Raw genomic sequence first — 11,632 nt, 5'->3', positions numbered from 1 at the left:
AATGAACACGGTATGCAAGTTCAACAAGTATATGGATTTAAAAAACCATATTGAATTTGATAAGATAAACCGTCTAGACAAGGTAGCATCATTTTTAAACCACTGAAATAATGCATACTATATATGACACATCAATCTCCCTCACATTCTAGCTCAAAATACCTCTCCATTTTTCTACTTCATCATCACATTGTAGCAAATAATCTTTCCATCTCCAAAGCATAAATCAAAGCATAACACGAGGATGAAGTAGCAAACCTTCGCAACACTTGTGTTGGCTGAGTCAAATTCCCACGAAAATGAGGGAAAAAACTTCGGGCAGCACCTCCCTTGCTTTGGCACCACCGGAGAGTAGATGAAGCTCAGCTCTCTATCAATGTGCTGGACTGCTCGGGCTGGAGGAAGAAGAAAGTCTCTATCTCGGGATACAGTGGGGGATGAGTTTTTATCCCGGTTAAAAACTCCAACCGAGACAAAAGGAAACACCTTTTGTCCCGGTTGGAAGTTTATCCCGGTTGGAGCATCCAACCGGGATAAAAGGGACACCCTTTTATCCCGGTTGGAGGCACCAACCGGGACTAACCCTTTTATCCCGGTTGGTGCCTCCAACCGGGATAAAAGGGTGTCCCTTTTATCCCGGTTGGATCCTCCAATCGGGATAAAAAGGTTCCGCCACCGACGCCCCCCAGCTAGCCGTTGCAACCGGGACTAAAGGCCCCCCTTTAGTCCCGGTTGCAATTACCAACCGGGACTAATGCTCCCCTCCAAATTTCCGCACCCCGGCGCACCCCCTTTTATCCCGGGCCAACTTTAAACCGGGATAAAAGGGGGCGGATCGAAAGTCAGTTCTCTACTAGTGTTAGAAAGCCAAAATGAATAGTGAATTGGAATGGAGGGAGTGACAATGTAAAAGAATCTTACTGGAGGTTGTTGATATCTGGAAGGACAAAGGAAAAAGAATAATGTCATCATATGAGATTCAAGAAATATCAAAGTTGTATTCTCTAAAAACAGAAACATGAATCCAGGAAAGGAGTGAAAATTAATTTGATCAGTTCATTAGTCTAGAACGCCACAATGTGGGAGGATTCAAGGCAGCTTAGTGATCAGTTCATTAATCTACAGTGCACTGCATCGTTGACGAAAATATTTTAGGCATTCGGCGGCTTAGATATGCCTATGGCGGCTTACTGCTTCGAGCTAGTCAACTCCACACAGCACGATGCACATGGAAGGAACGGAACAGGATGCTACTCGAGTGCAATTTCCCTTATTTTTTTTATGCATGTTAGGATCTCTACTATCTTTACTGCACGAGGCTTCTATATAAGCCCCCATCCTGCTCATGGACTCAGACCAACAATACACACTCTCCAGTCTCCAGCTCCCTGCTAGCATCATTCTCGCTCACACACATCATCTACATACAGCAGCAACAGCCATGGCGCCCTACATTGCCAACAAGAAGCCTCTCGTTACGATGGCACTTATTCTGCTCGCTGTCCTAACCATTGCAAACTGCATCTGCTGCACGGTCGCTGCACGGGATCTTCCCGGCAGCGGCTCTGTCGCAGAGGCTGCTATGATGGTGAGGTTTGAGAGGTGGGTGACGGAGCACGGCCGCACCTACAAGGACGCGGCCGAGAAAGCACGAAGGTTCCAGGTTTTCATGGCGAATGCCATTTTTGTTGACAGTTCCAATGCCGCAGGTGGCAAAAAGTATCACCTGGCTATCAATGGGTTTGCCGACATGACTCATGATGAGTTCATGGCGAGGTACACCGGGTACAAGGCCACGCCGGCTACGGGCATGAAGATGCCCGGTTTCCAGTACGGGAACGTTACACAGTCAGAGCCCCAGCAGGCGGAGGTTGACTGGAGGCAGAAAGGTGCAGTTACAGGTGTCAAGAATCAAGAGGATTGCGGTGAGCGATCGTAATGAATTTCTATTTTGATCACATGTGGAACATCACACTGCATTACTCAAGAATGATTTAATTTGCAGGTTGTTGCTGGGCGTTCTCCGCGGTGGCGGCCATCGAGGGCATCCACCACATCAAGACAGGTGAGCTGGTTTCGCTGTCGGAGCAGCAACTACTGGACTGCTCCACCAACGGGAACTACGGTTGCGACGGCGGCAATATGGACAACGCCTTCGAGTACATCATCAGCAACGGCGGAATCACCACCGAGGACGCCTACCAGTACACTGCCATCCAGGACATGTGCCAGTCCGTCCAACCGGCAGTCACTATCAGAAGCTACCAGGACGTGCCCCGCTACGATGAGGACGCGCTCGCAGCGGCTGTTGCCAACCAGCCCGTGTCCGTGGGCGTCGACGCGAACAACTTCCAGTTCTACGACGGCGGCGTGATGACCACGGACAGCTGTGGCACGGACTTGAACCATGCGGTGACGATAGTAGGGTACGGCACAGCTGAGGATGGCAGCCAGTACTGGCTGATCAAGAACAGTTGGGGGGAGACCTGGGGAGAGGGAGGGTACCTGAGGCTTGAGAGGGGTGTCAACGCATGTGGCGTTGCCATCCAAGCCTCCTATCCAGTGGCGTGAACTCGGAAAACAACCCGCGCAATCTATATCATCCATGAAGGCATGCACAAATAAGAATATGTAATAATCCATGCACATAAATTGGTTTCTTAGCGTAAGGTAAACTTTAAATTTAATAATTTATGTGCCATTTTTAAAAACTTCACGTAATCGTCTATATATACATGTAACATTTTTGTTGTTTGTATTTTCTTGAATCAAAGTGCCTTATGAGACCACGATGCAATTCTCATGTTAATCATTTGGTATGGATCCAGTTTATCGCTGCATGGGTTTACAGCTACTCGATTGAGCATTCTCTTATATATTATAATAATTAGCATCGAAACATGAACAGAACAATTAAGGCACACGATCGAGCTGTACCTAGAATTGGACTAAGCATCCTAATGCCTGAAGGATGCAGAGCATGTTCGTGGCTACACTGTCTCTACTATCGTCACCTTTGGATCTCTGGTTTCCTCGATGGAGGCACATATCTTCTTGCCTGGGCCAAGCAGGGTGCAGGAGGTGTCTCGCCCCATCACAGTAAGATGAACACCATCTCTACAAGCTTTGTCTCCACCACGTCCCATTCTACAATGGCATCTGCGAAGATAAATTGGAAACAGACGGGCTCATTGAGCATCAGGAGTAACATGGTCAATGCCTTCCTGATTTCTTGATCGGGCGTGGAGTCTTGCTTGTAGCTTCCTACTTCCTAGGCCGATTTGTTGCTTTCAACAACCTTGTCCAGATACATACCCGCCACTAGTGAGAGATTTGTAATCTTCTTCAAACTTTACAGCATTCGAGCCTTCCACTAGATGATCATGTTCCTGGATGCGTACCACAATCTTCCATGTCAGAGAACCCTACAAGGTACGTATTATAAGAACTTCGATGAGGCGGGGTGGGGTTGGGGGGGCTCTTCTTAGTCTCCATCGGAATCATCGAATTTCACAAAAAATCCGCATTTTTTCAGTCAAATATTTGCTTAAATTTGGAAAATTTAAATACTTATAGTCATTATTACAAATGACAGAGACTTTATATCGAACCCTACCCTCATAGCTCAATGGTTTGCTCGTCATTTCGCATGGGAGAGCTCCCCAGTTTGAAACTCAGGTGTGCCACTCCTTTTTTAATAAGAGTAAAACGCACCTGGGGTCCATCAACTTGTGAAGGTGTGTCACTTAGGTCCATCAACTATGAAAGTGCATTTCCAGGTCCATAAACTTTTTAAGTTGTTCACCGCAGGTCCATATTCCTCCACATCAACGCCAAGCGATGACATGTCACGCTGACCAGGTATCTCCTCTCTCTCTCTCTTTGTAACATCCCAATTTTCCATGCATTTAAAATATGGAGCTCAAAAAAAAAATTCTTAGAATTTATATAGCAACTTAAACCCTAGAGCCATGCATTTAAATTTAATGCACCAAAATATAATTTTCATGATTTCATATGCATATGTGTGAGCTAACTATAGGATTCTACTCCCAAAGCACTCCATCTAAAAGTCCCGTCCACACCTTCATCCCAAAACCTTCTCAAATTTGAAAACCATTTCAAATTTGAAACCAAAACCTTATCTCAAAATAATTAGAAACCTCCTGGGGCCAACAACCTTACTTCCAGCCCATCCAACCTTTCAGCCCGGCCCGCCTTCCCTTCCTCTCACAAACACAGCAGCCAACCTAGCCCACCAACCCACACTGTGATGACATCACCGTGATGTCATCATCTTTCTCTGCGGTTCCTCCCCCTTCCCTCCTCTTTATCCGCGCTGCCGCCGCCACCTACCACCATGTCATCCCTCCCGGCCATGCCTCCGCCCTATCTCATGCACGCCGTCACCGCCTGCACCACCGCTGTCCACTGCAGCAGCCAGACCATCCCCTCCTGCATAGAAACTGGCCCGCTCCTATTCCCGTGCCTACGAACTAGAGCACGGCCGCCGGCGAGACTGCCCTGATCTCCACCCTCGCAGCCTGATTCCTCACACCGGCAAGCGCGCTACACGTGCTGGCACTAGGCACATGCACGACCACACTTCCCGCCTGCTAGCACACCCCTTCTGGCACTATTCCGCTCCCGCTCCCCAGTGCATGCGCTGCTGCGCCACTATTGCCGCCCCGGCCGGATAAGCTTGGGAGACCTCACCCGAGCCCCTCCACGAGCACCTCCAGGCTATAAATAGCCCCGGGCGCTCCTCACATCCCTTCGCACCACCCCCCTCACTCCGCACAGCCCCGCCAAGCTTTGTAGGAGCTCGAGCCCGCCGTCTCCACCCGCCGCCATGTCATATACCCTAGGACCGGGCTGAGTCGAAGTCGAGGTCGTTGTGAAGCTTGTAGACACCCTACCCTTGCGTGGCTTTGGCTCCCGAGTAGCCAAACCTCGCTATCCCCTTCCGCCGCCCAACCGCACTGCCACCGCTCGGCGCCGGCCAACCCCGGCAGTCACGCTGCCCGCATAAACCCTCGCCGCCCTCCGGATACAGTCGTCATGCTACCCGCGCCGCCACCTCCCCCTCCTCACCTACTCTAGCTCCCCTCCCCTTGTACCCACTCCTGCACTCAAAACCCAGCTCCATATCCCCTCTAGCGCCAGCTCCCTCACGGCTGCGCCGCTGCGACTGCTCCGGCGAGCCTTAGCTCCACCGCCAGCCACCACACCCCACCTTGGTCCACGACCTTCTAGTCCACGGTGCACAGCACAGCACACCCACATGGCCCCGACTCCCGAGCCCGCCTGTCCGTGTCTCTCCCCCTTTCCATCTCTTTATGCTAAAGCCAGCCCCAAAAGTGTACACCAAATTTTACTTAGCCATATCCCCAAAAATCACCAAAAATATTATAACCAACCCCAAACACATCCATGCTCAGTTTGCACAAATCTCACATCTATAGCTCCCAAATTAATTCCCATCCCATTCCTAAAATAGAAAAGCCCTTATTTTATGTGGCCAAAATAGGGAAACCATTCCAAAGAGTTCTAGAAAAATCCCAGGAAATTCTAGGAAATTACCAAAGCCTCTTAGATCCCAATTCTACTCGTTTAACCCATGATTGATGTATTGCTTTGACTGTCTGTTTGATTGCTTACGTATAACTACGATAATATAGAAACGGTGACACTGGAAACATGTTTACGATCTGGACTATGAAGAAGAATTTTTGAACGACCCAGACTTCGAGGAAGGCAAGTCCCACAAATCATCATCATACTTTGATCCTAAGCTTTATTAATAAAATAAACCAAGTTAACAACTTGTTTATAAGCTTTGCATATTTTCCTTTATTCCCTTGCTTAGCTCGTCCTAATAATTCTGGGCCCTCCATGACTCACAAATTGTAAGGAAGAGTGAGAGTACTTTTAAAATGGCATAAAATTAACCCAAGTGAGTCTAGCAACCAATTAAGGTTGGACCCACGAGTAAGAGGGTAACCTCGATAGAGGATCCTATCCTAAAAAGCTTACTCTAGTCATATAAGGACTGGCTCATGGGAAAGTCTTTCTAGTGAACAGTATAGCCGCATGTGCCAAAAAAGTACAGCCTTTGCGAGTGCCTAAACATGTGAGGCCCTAATTCACACCCCACTATATATTCTAGTAAACCATCCCAAGGGACCACGGTGGGCAACGGATAGACTAGAGCAGGACCTTCGCAGAGTCCCAGATCCGGCCGGCATGGGTCATTGGTTGAGGTCCGTAGGGCCTGGTGGCATTGTATGCCACGTTATGATGCATCTATTTTCCCGGGGTAGTGCCCCTGAGTGGACGTGGAATGCACCCTTCTTAGGCCATAGGGTTATCCGTGGATGGAGCTAGAGGATGTTGTCCAGAGATCGACGTCGGGGGTACGGGTCTCGTGTATGGGCTGATCGAACGTGCGCGTAAAGTGTACACCTTTGCGCAGTGTTATAAAACTATTCGAATAGCCGAGGCTCACGGTTAAGAGCTCACATAGTTAACGCTTCCATTGATTAATAATAACCCACTTTATGAAAAAGAGTGAGATTCAGGCTTTTCCTGAGATGTGTCTAGAAATAAGGCAAAAGCCGGCTCAGGTCGTCCCTGACAGATCGTGATGCTCCTAAAACTTGGGGACTAGTAGGGAGGTAGATTCCCCTCCAGGACCAACAACTTATAAATATCTGCATTCCATTCTCTTCAATTTATAACCATATACACTGTGCATACAACTAGCTTTCAGGCAAACTAGCAGCTATTCCTTGAAATCCTGCATGAAATAATACGACATCTGTGGGATTTGCTGAGTACCCATTATACAGTACTCACTCTTGCTTCCCCTTCTTTTCTTTCTTCAGAGGAAAACGTTGCTGGTGAGGAAGATGAGGATCTTGAGGATCTGCCCTAGGAGCCAAGCCGCCTGTAGGCTTGGCACTGCTACATAGGACTCCGCTATATAATTAAGGTTGAGGCTACAACCCCTTTTGTATCATTTTGTATCATTAGCAGTATGCTTTCTCTTTTTCAACCTCACGTAAATTCTCAATAAAAGTTGTACGAAGTATGGATGTGATACTTCTTGTGTGAAACGCCCGTATCATCTACTGATCCAGGGAATGATACGAATGACATTCGGGATCCCTTTTTAGGGGCAGCCCCCACACTCTTCATATTCATCTCTTTACATGGTGTTTGGTTGGAGCATTTCGTCAAGCAGGTTGTGGGCGTGAAGAGCTGCAGCGGAAGCTTTTTACCACCGTGCCCGTGCCGCATGTCCCTCTACAGCGCTGCCATCCGCGCACCATAGGGACGCGACTGTCGGTGTTTTATACCCAACAACCTACTGAGGGGTATCCCGTGGTAGTAGATTGGTTGGAGTGGAATCATCGAACCTGGAATTTGAAGGTAAAAGAGAGGACACAAGACATAGATTTATACAGGTTCGGGTCGCCAGAGTAGCGTAATACCCTACGTCATGTTTGGGGTGTTGTATATCGCGCCCTGCACTTGGTTGTTGAGCTATGAGTTCAGCCTATGTTAGTCTAGGCTTGTGGTGGTTCTCTATCTGCCGATCTAGGTACCCCTGCTCTCCTTTATATGCTCCAGGGGGTGGGATTAATAGTCGGTTACAAGGTAGGAGTCCTAGAAGGATTACAAGGGAATTCTAGTAGGATTCCAGCTTCTTCCTTCCTTGTGGGTACTAGGGATCTATCCCCGACAAGCCTCCGAGCGCTTCATCGTCGAATGCAGTAGTCTTCGAGTACTTCTCACATCCTCACTGAGTAGTTTTGGTGCTCTTTGAGTACTTTGTCTAGCTGAATCTTTAAAGTTTCTCAAAGCTGCCATGAGGCTATGGTGTGCTCAAGACCTTGATGATCTTGATTTTGTAATCTTCATCTTTGGAAATGTGATATGGAGGGCAACGAAAGTCGCACTCCATATGGAGTAGCCTCCGAACCTTAGGTTGAATTGAAGAATCAGGTGGAGGGTTAATAAAATCCTGAATCTTATTCTTTCACCTTGAAAAGAATCAACTTTTGGGTGTAGCTTATCAGCCCCCGAGTCTTGGAATGATTAAATAACCAATCTGAGGGTCTTTAGCCTTCACGCCAGTCATCTTTCAAGTAGTCATTTTGCATCCAGTCCTCGACCTTATGCGCTAGGTGAGCCATAGGAGCCACGTCGAGTAGTTATCTGGCGCTTAGCCCCCAAGCTTGGAGGCTAGCTGAGCCATTGGAGATATTCCGATTAGTAATTGGCACTTAGCCCCTGAGCCTGGGAGCTAGCATAGTCATTGGAGGTACGCTGAGCATCTTGGAAAGTAGTCACTGAAGCTTGACCTGCAAAAAGAGATGCATACATTATGTAGCGTATTTGTAGAATTTTGAAGATACTACTGAAATTTATTCAGTGATGAATATAAATGTTGTGTGTCATGCTCTTGTTTCGGCCATATTTTTTCCGAGTAGTTAGCCTATTACGTTTAGGCTCTCAGTCCTTGTTTAGCCATTGCTACTGCGTGTGAGATCTTTGTCTCGTGTACGCGTATTGGCACTGCTGCTACAGAGATCTTTGTCTCGCATCCTAGTGTTCAGGCATGATAGAAGATCCGAGCCTATCACAAATTAAGGTGTGTTCTACTTGAGGAGATTAGTGACCGCTAAGAGAAGACATTGAAAATAAATAGTCGGCATTGCGACAAAAAGACTGCGCAATTGCGCATAAAGTAGTCTTTGAGACTTCTCTGCCTTTTGGCGAGGAGAGCGCGTGTTTGCCACACATAGGATTTGTGCCTCACTAGGGTAGCCGTTGTGAGCCTCTAGCACTCAGTGCACCAAACCCGTGGCCGTAGCCTCCAAAATTCGATGTACCAAGCCAGTTGGCGGAGCTTTCGAAACTCAGTGCACCAAACCAGTGGCGATAGCCTCCGTAATTCGGTCTACCAAGCCCATGGTTGTCAGTAAACATGCCTTAGGAATAATTGGCAAAGTGTAGCTCTGGAGGGTAATTTCCATCGAGAGGCGTACAGAAAAAAAAGTACTCGGCACATTGCCCTGCATGCGGAAAACAACCCGGAAAAATTAAGTAAAATAATTAAAATAGTGACTTTGCTTGATTCGTGGACGATTGTCAACGAAGCCATGGCGGTCGTCATGAACCCACGATGGTTGTTGATGAATCCAACTAGCCGGAGTCGATTTCGACTAGTTGTCGACGGTGTGAAGTCTGCCCCGGTTAATTTTCTAGTCGAGATGAGTAGTCGAAGTAGTTGTCGACGAGTCGGCGTTGTTAATTGTTGGTGTTGCCGCAAAGCACTTGAAATCTTCTGGTGGCCTCTCTTGTGTGCGCGTAGCATAATTCCACGGATTCCATTCCTTGGCACAAGAGCCAATGAAGAGGTTATTCCACCTTATCCTTGTGTGTGTTTACCGATACTGACTCGGAGTTGCTACAGTACTCCGTGAGATTTATTCCTTTTGGGACTTGACACGGTAATCAGCTCGACCTGGAACTGTTGGCCGATTACCACAATTTGTACTCAGAGCTCTGATGGGATCAGACTCCATCTTGGACTTGACGCTGCCCACGATGCAAAATCCACTGGTTTTAGGCGGATCAACTCGTCGATCTTGCTTGCTAGTCAGCATAGGACAATGAACACGCCGCTTTGACTAGATTGATCTTGATGATGAGGTCCTTCAAGATCGCCCGATGATCTTGACGATCACCCCTACCTGGCACACCAGATGTCGGTGTTTTATACCCAGCAACGTATCGAGGGGTATCCCGAGGTAGTAGATTGATTGGTAGGGACGGACCTGGAACTTGATGGTAAAAGTGAGGACATAAGACATAGATTAATATAGGTTCGGGCCACCAGAGTAGCGTGATACCCTACGTCCTATTTTTGGTGTTGTATATCGCGCCCTGCGCTTGGGTGTTGAGGTATGAGTTGAGCCTATGTGTGGTCTAGGCTTGAGGTTCTTCTCTATCTGCCGATCTATGTACCCCTGCCCTCCTTTATATACTCCAGCAAGCGAGATTACTAGTCGGTTACAAGGTAGGAATCCTAGTAGGATTACAGGGGAATTCTAGTAGGATTCTGCCTTCTTCCTTCCTTACGGGTACTGGGAATCCATCCCCAACAGCGACCTCACCTTCAGCAGGGCCTGCACAGCTATGGGAGAAGAAGTAGGTGTCAACATGCGGGTGTGACGAGGTAAGAGGCGTGGGTGGCGGGCATGGCACACGAGCAAGTGCGGGCAACTGTTCGCCAGTGCCATGGCAGAATCCGTGTGCCACACTGCTGCCGGTGCCCGACCACCGTCCCTCACCGCTAATCAGCATCCAAATCGATGTGCCATGGCCAGAGTGCCCCTGGACGCACCCCCATCAAAATGGACGTGCCAATGCCAAGCATCATTGCCGGTCAAATCCTCCATCCTCCAGCCACAGCCCTCAAATCACTACAGCCCATTGCTCACACACACCCCAAGCTATGTACACAAGCACACCAGAGCTCCCGCCAAGCACTACACCACCAGCATTCCCCTATTTTCCGGCCGCTCAAGCTTGACTAGCCTCACCAGTTTCTCAACCCAAGACAACCAATCCCGTCGGCCAAATTCTCTAGCCGTGCTTCACAAAATAAAATCACTGCTACCTAAGGTTGGTCCACCTCCTTCGTTATTCCACCGATCCCTCCTCTCCAAGCTTCATCTGCCTCCCCTCTGGGAATAGTAGTTTTTCCACCTGCTGAAGAAGCGGCGCAGGGCCATGGGTTGTGCCGAGGCTGAGTCGTGCCGCCGCTGATCGTGGGGTCGCGCCATGCACGCCTCCTGCCACTCGCTGGGGTCGAGCACCCATGCGCGTCTCCGCTGCTACTCCACGTGACCAAGCCGCCCCTCCATTGCTTGCTGGGCTCCTGCCGCTCAGACACATGTGGTGGTGCAGCATGACCGGTAGGCATGGAGCACGTGGTCGAGGGCACGGCGAGCATGATTGACCACTTCATCTCCCTCTGCTCGTCGGCCAACACACTACCGTCGTGGCCGCAGGACGGCAAGAAGTCGACGAGGCGAACGAACTGTGCATGCGTCGAACCTCACCTCACCCACAACTTGCTTGAGGAAATGCTCCCATCCAAAGTCCATGGGAGAGAGGAAGATGGACAGAGATGAGAGAGGCAATATCCAGTCATCACGCCATGTGAACTCTAACGTCCAGGTGGAATGGTATGGACCTACGGTGAACGACTTGAAAGTTTATGGACCCAAAAATGCACTTACGGAGTTGATGGACCAATATGACACCTCCTCACAAGTTGATGAACCTCCGGTGCATTTTACTCTTTTAATAACATGAAGAAGGTGGACCCCACTAGTAAGTGAGGTAAAAAAAAGGTGCCGAGCACAGGAATCAATCATAGGACCTCTTTGAGAGAGGAAAGCAATCCGACCACCGTGCGACACCTCAACGTGTGCTCTAAATAGCTTAAGAAGCATAAATAAAGACAATTTAATTCAATTTTTTCGTAGTTCTTTAGCTAAAATCAAATTTTTGCTCCCCATAAAAAATCATGAATTTTGCAAAATTTTATGAA

At 48.5% G+C, this 11,632-nt stretch overlaps 1 protein-coding gene across 1 annotated transcript; it reads left to right on the top strand.

Annotated features, from left to right (window-relative positions):
* Positions 1-954: 954 nt before the first annotated feature.
* LOC117833925 (senescence-specific cysteine protease SAG39) lies at positions 955-2,778 on the top strand. Its single transcript, XM_034713513.2, has 2 exons — positions 955-1,925; positions 2,006-2,778. The coding sequence occupies exons 1-2, from the start codon at positions 1,346-1,348 to the stop codon at positions 2,569-2,571; spliced, it is 1,146 nt and encodes a 381-aa protein (XP_034569404.1). The 5' UTR covers positions 955-1,345; the 3' UTR covers positions 2,572-2,778.
* The last annotated feature ends 8,854 nt before the right edge of the window (positions 2,779-11,632 follow it).

The sequence above is a fragment of the Setaria viridis genome, chromosome 8 (genome assembly GCF_005286985.2).
Source record: "Setaria viridis chromosome 8, Setaria_viridis_v4.0, whole genome shotgun sequence".
Lineage (NCBI taxonomy): Eukaryota > Viridiplantae > Streptophyta > Magnoliopsida > Poales > Poaceae > Setaria > Setaria viridis.
Note: the sequence above shows the minus strand (reverse complement) of the source record. Positions and strands in the feature narration are given on the sequence as shown.